This window comes from Eriocheir sinensis, chromosome 9 (assembly GCF_024679095.1).
Source record: "Eriocheir sinensis breed Jianghai 21 chromosome 9, ASM2467909v1, whole genome shotgun sequence".
NCBI lineage: Eukaryota > Metazoa > Arthropoda > Malacostraca > Decapoda > Varunidae > Eriocheir > Eriocheir sinensis.
Genome location: NC_066517.1, coordinates 4,357,416 through 4,369,056, shown reverse-complemented (window position 1 = coordinate 4,369,056; position 11,641 = coordinate 4,357,416). Strand labels below are relative to the sequence as shown.

The window sequence follows — 11,641 nt, the reverse complement described above, 5'->3', positions numbered from 1 at the left end:
AAGATGTTAACAATGGTATAATTTGCTCGATAAATTATGCACTTTCGCGTGTTCTGTTTGATGGTGCTCAGAAAATAGGGCGTTACTGTTAGTGCTTCTTGTTCTGTTGAGAACAGTTATATATTTATCTATTAAGGACTTACGACCGGATTCTCCTTCTCTCCTTACTTGGAAATTTGGCGTCAGCAGTTCGACAGAGGCTTTTCTTTCTTGCTCCAAGCTCTGCAGGCTTCAGGTCTGTCTTAACTGTGTCATGGTCTGCATACTAGATACTTGTGGCAGGTCTGTGTATTGCTCATGAGTGACAGGCTTCACAACTCCTAACCTTGTACTTAGTCTTATTTTAATATATAAAAATGTACTAACATTTATCTCTATATTTTCACTTTCAACATTTAAATATGATACAGTAACGTAAGACCTATGATTGTCAGGTGAAAGAGTTAACTATTCCTGAACATAAAGCTCTAGCTTTAGGAGTACTAGCACAAGGCTCAAACAAAGCTTCAGTTATAGAAAGAGAGTGGAGGATATAATAAAGCCCTGCGGAACACCACTGTTGGTAGTCTTAGTGGAAGAACAGTGACCGTCTACCACAGCAGAAATATAACGACCTGAAAGGAAACTGTACATATAAGTACAAAGAGAGGTATAGAATTCGTAGGAGTGTGGTTTATAAAGCAAAGATTTGTGCCAGACTCTGTCAACGAGATGTCAAAGGCAACAGCAAAAGATCACTGAAACGCCTAAGAGATGATAATCATTAGTCAGTTAGGAAAGCAAGATCACCAGTAGAACGCCTCTTGCTGAATCCGCACTGGTGATCAGAAAGATCAGAAGTTGATAGATGCTGAAGAACTTTCCTGTTAAGGACTGTTCCAAATTAATTAGAAAGACGAGAATGCAAAGCTATGGAACTTTGTTGTTATTGTTTAAAGATTTTGTCCCTTCTCGGAGGGACAATGGGCCTTTGACGGGTGACGGCCTATGAAGAGGGTGTCGACAGACCGACTCTATCGGCTGACGCCGACAAGGTCGGCCCGTCGACGAGGACTGGTGTGCCTCTCTTATCGGACCGTAGCTTGGTAGCTTGAGGGATTAGAACGATGATCCTTCTTAGGCATAGGTTGTAAGTAGACGTACTTCCAGCAGGAAGAAAAGATTGATAACGAAAGGCAGAAGCGAAGGACTTTGACCAGGCAGGGAGTCAGCACGGAAGCACATTCTTTAAGGACAATAGGAGGTAATCCGTAGGCTCCATAGGGCTTCTGAGAATTGAGGCCAGAGAGGGCATAGAAAACATCATTCTTAAGAATTTTAAAGACAGGCATGGTGGAGTGTGTATGAATGGGAGGAATATGCCCGGAATCGTCCAGAGTGGAATTTTCAGAGGAAGCCTGAGCGAAGAGTTCAGCTCTAGAAACAGATGCGACAGCAGAGCTGCCATCATGACTAAGGAAACGTGGAAAAGATGAAAAAGTAAAATCTTTAGAGATATTTTGACTAGGTGCCAAAACTCTCTGAAAGAATTAGGGAAAGCAGAGTCGGGGCATTTCCTATTCACTAAAGAATTCTTGATTAATTGACGTATAGAATGGGGCGCTATAAATGAAAAAAATGTAAAGATCATAATTAGTAGGAGCTCAAAAGCTGCCTCTCTATCTTTTATAGCACGAAAACAAGTGTGACTGAACCAGGGCTATTTAGCATGAAGAGTAGAGAAGGTACGTGGAATGTGTGCCTCCATTCCAGAAACAATCACCTCAGTAAAACGCTGGACACACACAGAGGGTCTTTGACCTGAAACAGTAATCATTCCACGGGAAATCGGAAAAGTATATCCTCAAGTAATTTCACCGACCTGAAGCATAATGTCAGAAGCATCGCCTCCTCGGTGGGTCCAGAGGCTACTTAGGAGCGATACTACAGAATATGGATGTAAGTTTTTTTTTTTTTTTGTTTTTTTACAGCAAAGGAAACATTTCAAGGGCGTAAATAAAAAAAAAAAGCCCGCTAATTACGGCACCAGAAAGGGGGGTGCCCCACGAAGAGAACAGTTTGACAAAATAGACTGAAGAATTAGATATTAGGAAGAGGTCTAGAACGTTGGGCGTGTCTCCAAGTCGGTTAAGGATGGTTTAAGGGTGATGTACCAGCTGCTGGTACATCACTGATGAGAACAAAGTTGTTGACTTGTTCACCAGGCTGGTCAGTGAAAGAGGCTGAAACCCAAAGTTGGTGGTGAACATTGAAATTTCCGAAGATGGAGATTAAATTATTCAGCAAAGAAAGAGTACTCATAGAATTCAAATAGTAGAGCTAGGCGAGAGAAACAGACGTGTTTAGTAATAGAATGGCAATTAAGTCTTAGCGAGATAATGGAAAATTTTCTAGTGTCAAGGCTGGGTCCCAGTACATGTATTCTCACAAGTGAGAATACATGTACTGGGACCCAAGCCTGTACTGTATCTAATCTAAATTTCAATCAAAAGGTGGGTGCTGGTCTATGTATGTACACAACGACATAACTTGCTCTCGTGCCCGCAACCTTGACACTAGAAAATTGTCCATTATCTCGCTAAGACTTACTTGCCATTCTATTACTAAACACGTCTGTGCTGTTTCTCTCTCGCCTAGCTCTACTATTTGAATTCTAAAGTGGAGTACTCACTCTTACTTTGCTGAATAATTTAATCTCCATGTACTTGTATTTGTCAAAAAGTTCCTTAGGACTTGTATTTGTAATCGAACTTGAAGTACTTGACCATTTATGAGTACTTTCGAGTACATTCGAGTACAACAAAAAAACGCAAATGTGTAGCTGGAATGGTGTTTGATGTTCTGCATGAGTGGAAGTGATGTCAGGGTGAGGGATTAATTAACGAAGGTGTGTCCTAAGTTTGCGCCTTTTTTTTTTTTTTTTTTTTTACGTCGCGGCCTATAGCGCCGGTAGGCTTCTTCCCGGTGGGGCCTGATGGTCGGCCCAAGGCTTCTTCCCGGTGGGTCCTGATGGTCGGCCCAGCCCGTTCTGGCGCAGGCGAGTGTTTATAGTGGCGCCATCTTGCATTGGCTCATGCTGCCCTCCCGGAGCTCATCCTTAATCCTAGAATCTAGAGTCCGGGTTGATAGGTGGTCTTCTGGACAGCATGTGGGTAGTTTTAAGCCACTCGGCGGCGGCTGAAAAATCCCAGCTTGGTGGCACCGGGCGGGGATTGAACTCGCGTCCTCCTGAACGCGGTGCTGTTACTCTGTCGATTCAGCCACCGCCTTGGAGAGACACCTCAGGTGGCCTGGGCCCTGGGTCATGTGAGGTGACTGGAAACAGAAGGACTGGCAGTTTGCTACTTGTCAAAAGCAGAAAAGCAGAATAAAACTTAAGGTTAAATCAGTAAAAGTACTTATGCATGGATTCGAGTGCAATACAACTGTACTCATACTTGTACCCGAATTCTATTGTGAAACATTGTACTTGTACTTGTATTTGGATTCGTGACATGGTAATGTAATCGTGCTTAGACTCGAGTGTAAAAATATACTTGAACCCAACCCTAGTACAGTAGGAGCGAACGGAGTATATAGAGATTGCTGTCAGTAGCCTCAGAAACCTGTGTTTCGGTTAGAAAGAGATAATTAGGGTTAGAGAAGGAGATGGTGTTCCACGGAATGAAAATCAGAGCGGAGACAGCGAATGTTACAGAAGTTCATGAAAAAATTGGAAGTGCTATCAAGACACCTCCCGTAGTTTACATCGAAAATGGCGTCCGACCTGGGAATATTTTTTGTCCCCTCACTAAATGGGGACTCCGAGGCATGGCAATACATATCCATAATAACTATTAATATATATCGAGTAAATGCTGTTCTTAGCGTGTATGTAACTTGGTGTAGAAAGTAAGAAAGTGTGTCTTTAGAGAGCACATGCTGAACTGCTCTCTGGTGTAAGACAAACTTCATGAGTTTCCCCGATAGTGGAGTCGTTTTCTTTCCTCGCCGTCGACGGAGGTTGCCTCGCCCGTCACCAGAGGGCAGAGTATTAGTTTTTTATCGATCTCCCAGAAACTTCCCGATATCTTTCCAACTCCTTGCAGGCTTACCATCCCGCATAAAAATTCAGTGCTGTTTTTGTCAAAATTATATAGAAAACATATGATTTATGAATAGCCCAACGCTTTATCCTCCGTTCAAATAACTACATTCAAGAGTGAGTGAGGAGTTTGAGGCAGTTGTTTTGGTTCAAAAGTTTTGGGGTTGGCACGCCACCACAACAGTGTACGTCATCGTGACGTCACGGACGCCAAGGTCTTACTAAGCGAGTAAGTGTTCACGTGTCGCCATCCTGCAACTTCACAGTATTATCACCACAGTGCACAGGAAGGAACACGTTGATATTTTGTAAAAATCTAAACTCTGTGACACATATTCACCGTTGGAAACAAACAACTTGAGCTGTCATTCTGTGTGAAGAAAGAAAACTGTGTGTGGGAATATTCCACTCGACCCTTGTGGGCCATGTTTACAGCACAGCCCGAGGCGGCGTGTGTCGTGGGCGACGATTGGCTGCCCCGCCACTAAGGGAGGAAGGAACGTTCTGATTGGCTTCATTATGCACTAGCCTGACCCCGTGGACTTCCTCGATCAAGACCAAAACAAACCTGAGAGTGAAACGAGGCAGAGAGAAACTACGCTTCCGGACCAATACAAAAAGCCTGAAATATTACTAAAGCGGCCCTCCGCCGTGCACGTCGCCTGGAAAGTAGTGTGTGGGAAGTCATTGCTGTCTCCCCTGAGTGTGGGAGAAAGTTACTGCACTACCAGAGGCCCCACACTTGTGACTCATTTATTTAACTTGGTGGTGGAACAGTCGTGTGGAGGAGTGTGGGTAGAGGCTCGCCTGCCCATCCCAAGGAGCAACCACGATAGGTGAGTGTTCACTTTGATACTTCATGAGGACTGTCTCTTTGCTGTTATTATTGATTCAACAAACTTGCGTACGTAACTTATGTCACTTAAATGAATGGGAAACAACAAGATGTATGGTGGGCATTAACATTTTAAGTAGGTTGTGTGTATTTGTTGAGAGAGAGAGAGAGAGAGAGAGAGAGAGAGAGAGAGAGAGAGAGAGAGAGAGAGAGATTGTATTATACTTTTATTTATCGAGTCCATCGTGTGATTCGTTTGGTTTGTGTAATCACTAATTAATTATCATTTTCGGTCCTGCCTCGTAGTTTTTAACCACTACGAGCTGGCTTTCCTTGTGTGTCTGCATCAGCAATAAATGTAGTTTGTTTGTTTTTTTACGGCCAGTGTGTGTAGCAACGTTTTAGTATATATCCAGCAACTTGGTGTTTCAAATATACGGGATCTGGCGATGGTCCTCCATTTTATGAGAGGAAGACGCAGGTTATAGTATGCTTGGAGCCATGTTTTGGCGCCAGGGCAGCAGCCTTTGTCCCCTGCCTTTGTGTTTATCACGCGAGTGTCAACAGGAAAATGTGGAAAACAATGTGTTAGAAACAAAATGGCAGTATCACTTAAAGGCTTCTGTGTGGTGGGCCCCTGAGCGAGCGTGGCGCAGTGTTTACGTCAGGGCGGCGCTGCCACATCTTCGTTTGTTATTGACACGTGTATAGAATATAACTTTTCCTAAAGCAACCACGGTTACATACAGGGAGCAGACTTAATATCTGACATGTTACTTGATAACTTTCAGGATGATTTAAGGTTTTTAGACATCAAGCAGGCATAGTGTTGTTGTGAGATGTGACACCGTAGAGATTATTGACTGAGATCACGTGGTGTACCTGTGGGTGTGGATGTTTTGTTTACCTCCGCGCTGCTTGCACTGCCGCTGCTCACTTAATATTTCACTGCACGAGCTGCACCCAAACGACGATAGCTGTGCTGGGCCTTCACTGTGCATAGGCTGTACGTCTAAACTTCACAGCGCATGCGCAAACTACCAAGTATGTGCGCGTGTGTTATGTAAACTGTTTATATGACCAGCCCCTTGTGTGTGTGTGTGTGTGTGTGTGTGTTGACATGCGTCTTTGTTATTGTTGTATAATTATCATTTTGTTATATGTTGGTCAATAAAAGATTAGGATGTTTAGATTGCAAAGCGACACGTGTGAATGTCATTATTATTATTATTATTATTATTATTATTATTAGCATCATCATCATCATCATTAGTTATGTTGTTTTATTCTTATCATCATGTATTGTTGATAATTATGAAATACTATATCTAAATAGTGGGGGTTGTGATGGTGGTAGTTTATAAAGATAGAGCTCATCTACGCCGAGATATTATAGTGGCAACAATTAGTTGTAGTAGAAGTAGTAACAGTAGTAGAAGTAGTAACAGTAGTAGAAGTAGTAACAGTAGTAGTAGTAGTAGAAGTGTGGCAGCAGCAATAGGCAAATAGTCAGGCCAAAATAAGGCAGCCAGTGGTCAGCCATGGCTCAGGTCTCCTCACATCTTGGTCCTCGTGATCATCGCCTCCCGTTCCCCACCCCGCCCACTCCACCTCGCCGCCTCCCTTCCCGCCCACTCCACTCAATCCCCCTCGCTTCCATTCCCGCACCGCCCGCTCCACCTCGCTCCCAACCCCGTCGCCTCCCTTCCCGGCGCAGAGCGAAACATGAAGAGCCTGACGCAACCCTGACATTGTATCCTGATTGACACAGAGAGAGAGAGAGAGAGAGAGAGAGATGATCGTGTTCAACTTGGATCTCTCTCTCTCTCTCTCTCTCTCTCTCTCTCTCTCTCTCTCTCTCTCTCTCTCTCTCTCTTATTATTTAAGCAAGAGCTCATAGGTTTAAAAGCCTATTAACAGGGCGTGGTATTTTTTAAGCTAAAGGAGCCCTCTTCCTTGAGGGCACCTATTCTAAAGCTTCCCCAGTATCTCTCTCTCTCTCTCTCTCTCTCTCTCTCTCTCTCCACCGCACACAACCCGTTCCCCTGCCTACTCCTTTCTTTATTCCTTCGCAAGACCTGCATTTTCCCACATCTACTCAGAGAGAGAGAGAGAGAGAGGGACGGATGCCTTCACGTTATTACCTTTAAATGATTGTTTATCAGGAGATAGAACCCAAATGTTGGATAATTATAGTGTTGTGAACTGTAATTAATGTGTTGTTATTTTGTTATCAAATTCGCAGTGTAGATTGCACTGTGTGATGAATCCCCCTATTTCATTACTATTAATTAAGCACATCAATGGTCTTTTTTTGTTAACTTTGTAGCCTACGGAATAGCTGGCTGCGCGTGGCCTCAGTGCTCATTTCCATCCCATTGGCCCTCGAGCCTACGGTAGGTAAGAACTATCACACCGGAACATGGGCCAGGTGTGACACCCGAGTTGCCAAACTTTACCTTCTGATGTATCGACCATTCTGAAAGGGATGATTAATAGCTCGGTAGGCTGCACGCCGACTGCCAAGGTCCACTCATAGATAGCCGTGCTGACCAAGGTGCTGACCACTACGTCACGGATGTGCTGTTCTCTCTCTCTCTCTCTCTCTCTCTCTCTCTCTCTCTCTCTCTCTCTCTCTCTCTTAGATGCAGAGAGAGAGAGAGAGAGAGAGAGAGAAATGTAGCGTTCCCTGTAGGCAGGACTCGAATGTGAGATGAAAATAGGTTAGAAAAGTTGGTAGTCAAGGAAAAGAAAATAAGAGGAAGAGAAGCAGCAGCAGCAGGAGGAGGAGGAGGAGGAAAAGCTGAAGGAGGAGGAACAGTGGATGTGTTATCGCCGAGCACGAGTCAGTGACCTGCTAAATGATACACACACACACACACACACACACACACACACACACACACACGCACACACAGAGAGAGAGAGAGAGAGAGAGAGAGAGAGAGAGAGAGAGAGAGAGAGAGAGAGAAAGTTGAGGTCCGGGTGATGAAAGAGGAGGGGAGGAGGAGGTGGAGGCAGATCAATTATGTACTTCATGGAATCTGTCTTACACATGGACAAACAAATTTATGTGGGCCTTCCCCTGCCTGTTACTCTTATTTTTGGCCACCTCCCGTTCACACACACACACACACACACAGGCATATCACGAGGAAGATGGCAGGAGGCCGAGATTGTTTTTTTTTTGTTTTTTTTAGCAAATTTAGACAAAAAGATATGTAAGTAAGGATCGAACAGTTGCTTTACCCACGAATTGAAGGTGTCAGTAATATAGATTGTGGCAAAGTTGGGAGGATACGCTATAGCTGGGCGTGGCCTCGGTGCTCATCTCCGTAGTATTGACCTTGAGCCTGTGGTGGGAGGAGCCCATTACCCCGTGACACAGGGCCAGTGTGACACCCGAGTTACCACAATTTACCTTTGCCTCCACGTACTCTTCCAAGCAAAGCGAACACATTTCTCTATATACACTTTGATCTTTAAATCCACCTCAGACTGGTCATCGTAATATAGAGAAACAATGAAAACGATGGAAATGTAGTATATCGCTTAACTAGTATTGCGTGGTCTCATTTCGTAATTTTTCACTCTTCCAAGTAAAGCGACACATTTCTCTATATAAATCCACCTCACACTGGTCATCGTATTACAGAGAAACCATGAAAACGACGGAAATGTATTGTGTAGCTTAATTAATATTGCGTGGTCACATTTCTTAACTTCTCACTCTTCCAAACAAAGTGAACACATTTCTCTGTATACACTTAGACCTGTAAATCCACCTCACACTGGTCATTGCAGTATAGGACAATGAAGACGGAAAACTGTTATGTAACTTTTTTTTTTTTTTTTACAACAAAGGAGACAGCTCAGGGGCACAAAACAAAGGAAACAATAATAAAAAAAAAAAGCCCGCTACTCGCTGCTCCCCCAAAAAAGAATCAAAAGAGGTGGCCGAAAGAAACGTCAATTTCGGGAGGAGAGGTGTCCTGATACCCTCCTCTTGAAAGAGTTCAAGTCGTAGGTAGGAGGAAATACAGATGAAGGAAGATTGTTCCAGAGTTTACTAGCGTGAGGGATGAAAGAGTGAAGATGCTGGTTAACTCTTGCATAGGGTTTGGACAGTATAGGGATGAGCATGAGTAGAAAGTCGTGTGCAGCGGGGCCGCGGGAGGGGGGGAGGCATGCAGTTAGCAAGTTCAGAAGAGCAGTCAGCGTGGAAATATCGATAGAAGATAGAGAGGCAACATCGCGACGGAATTTAAGAGGTAGAAGACTATCAGTATGAGGAGAAGAGCTGATGAGATGAAGAGCCTTACGGCCGTAGTATTAATCTCCCCCATTCCCGTTCCCATCCCATCCCTTTTCCTTGGCTGTGACCCGCAGTTTTAAGCGTCCCCGGGGGGTTGGGGTTGATTAACACTACCTGGAGAGAGAGCGGATGGGGTCGAAAAAGTGTTGACTCCGCGGGGTGCGAGGCAGGACATCTTTAGGTTCCCCTTCGTATATTTCATGAATAAATAGTGTTCTATTTGTTATTATAGAAGAAAATATATTGAAAAGTATCAGAATATTTCTATGACTGATATTGTATCGCAAACTTTGCTGAAGTTAATATATTTCTTTTAGTTTGTAAAGACTCTTGTGTTTCCATTTGATTGTAAACATACAGTTATTCCTGAAGCTTTCTATATAATTGCCCCAAAAATGGCAAATGACGGCAAATAGATGACTAAATATGGCATTATTATGGGAATACTTAACATATACCATAAAAAAAGGCATTTCTTGGTGACCACCTTGATTTAAGACAAAAATGCCACCAATAACACGACCTGGCAACCCCTATGTGGATGCCCCATGGCTGCCCGGGTGTGTGTGACCAGTCATGGATACCAACCTGTCTCATAAATTAACTTACCCGCGTTACCTGTTATTTACATGTAGATCAACAACGCTATTGTTTTGTTTTATGATATATAATGTATATGAATACAATGGTGTGTGAAAAATGCATTATTTATCTCGTTTTCTGTAATTATTGGTTTGAAAGTGCTGCCAACATTATTATGACCTGCGGGTTGGTCTTGTCTGGCCCGTCGGGGACGGGAAGGGGATGGGCGGTTTACACACACCCCAGACCCGCGTATGGGGATGGGGACGGAAAGGAAATGGGGAAGATTAATACTACGGCCGTTAGACTCCACTCTGTCCAAGAGAGCTGTGTGAGATGCATACTCCATACGAGGGCGGACAAGGCCCCTGTATATGGATAGCAACTGCGCGGGGGAGAAGAACTGGCGGAGAAGATACAGAACGCCCAACCTCGAGGAAGCTGATTAAGCGAGAGATTTTGAGTTAAGGATAGACCGAGGATGTTTAGTGATGAAAATGGTGACAGCTGAGTGTTGTCGAAGAATAGGGGATAGGTGTTTGGAAGATTGTGTCGAGTTGAGAGGTGGAGAAATTGAGTTTTTGAGGCATTGAAGGACACAAGGTTCCTTCTACCCCAATCGGAAATTATAGCAAGGTCTGAGGTTAAGCGTTCTGCAGCCTCCAGTCTGGAGTCGTGTACTTCCTGTTGAGATGGCCTTCTATTGAAAGAAGTTGAATAATGCAGAGTGGAGTCGTCGGCGTATGAGTGGACAGGACAGTTTGTTATGGAAAGAAGATCATTGATCTTATTTCTTAACTGTTTACTTTTCCAATCCCTCCTGTATCACTAACGCAACACTACTTAACCATCCCTTGAATCAGCCCTACATGGTGAGAGGATACTATTAATACATCCCTAACTATACTTTCCCTCCGCATTACATCACAATTCTTTGAATATCACGATACTAACTCAACATTCCCTTCCATATAGCCTAGCCCATCAGTCTCGTGGGTATAGTTATGGTTCAGCAATACATAATTTATTTTTCTCACTTATACATTAGTGTTGTTAATTCTTACAATACTAACTCAACATTCCTTCCGTTCATAATAAAGCTTAGCCCATTGCAGTCCCGTAGGTGGGCCAGTTTCACAGTTGGGCATTGGGGGGGGCGGGGGGGGGGGTAGTAGGGTCCCAAACCAATACGAAAGGCTTCGAAAATTAATTGTAGAGTGCCTTGTGCCCTTGTGTAAGTTAGGGAATCTTAAAGAAACCATTCAGATCTCTTCTGTATCTGGTGTTACAGAGAAAACTCAACCACTATGGATTTTATTAAAGGATTGATTGAATACTTTGGTTCGGGTGGCTACCAAGACCCCATGTTGGACTAGAATTAGCTCATCATTACAACACAATATCGTTATTTAATATTGTTTTCCTTCTTGGCGGGTTAGCTGTCGGCGACTCGGTGCATGTGTCCCTAAAATAGACCATTCAGGATCAGACACGTGACCTACAACCCAACCCAAATACCCCCCCCCCTCTCTCTCTCTCTCTCTCTCTCTCTCTCTCTCTCTCTCTCTCTCTCTCTCTCTCTTCCATTCTCTTCCATTTTTTCCTATCTACTCCTCTTCCTCCATTATCCTTTCTCTTTCTTCGGCCCCTCTCTCTCTCTCTCTCTCTCTCTCTCTCTCTCTCTCTCTCTCTCTCTCTCTCTCTCTCTCTCTCTCGGAAACGATGAGTCAGGTGGAAATTAAAGCATGGATATGGAGGTAAGCCAGTTGGCATTGTTCCCTCTGTGTGTGTGTGTGTGTGTGTGTGTCTTCTAGTATCACGTGTT

General features: G+C 43.8%; 1 protein-coding gene across 4 annotated transcripts in view; it reads left to right on the top strand.

The window, feature by feature from the left end:
- Window positions 1-4,640: 4,640 nt before the first annotated feature.
- Window positions 4,641-11,641, top strand: part of LOC126995864 (protein CREBRF homolog) — a 55,056-nt gene continuing 48,055 nt past the window's right edge. For 2 of the 4 annotated variants that reach the window (XM_050855758.1, XM_050855756.1), the window contains exon 1: window positions 4,641-4,920. Coding sequence is in view for 2 of the 4 variants with exons in the window: in XM_050855752.1 (XP_050711709.1) it covers window positions 5,948-5,963 (16 nt within the window). In the remaining 2 variants the exon portion in view is untranslated. Of the gene's footprint in view, window positions 4,921-5,872; window positions 5,964-11,641 lie in introns of those variants that run through there. The other 2 variants (XM_050855752.1, XM_050855754.1) reach the window with 2 other exon arrangements.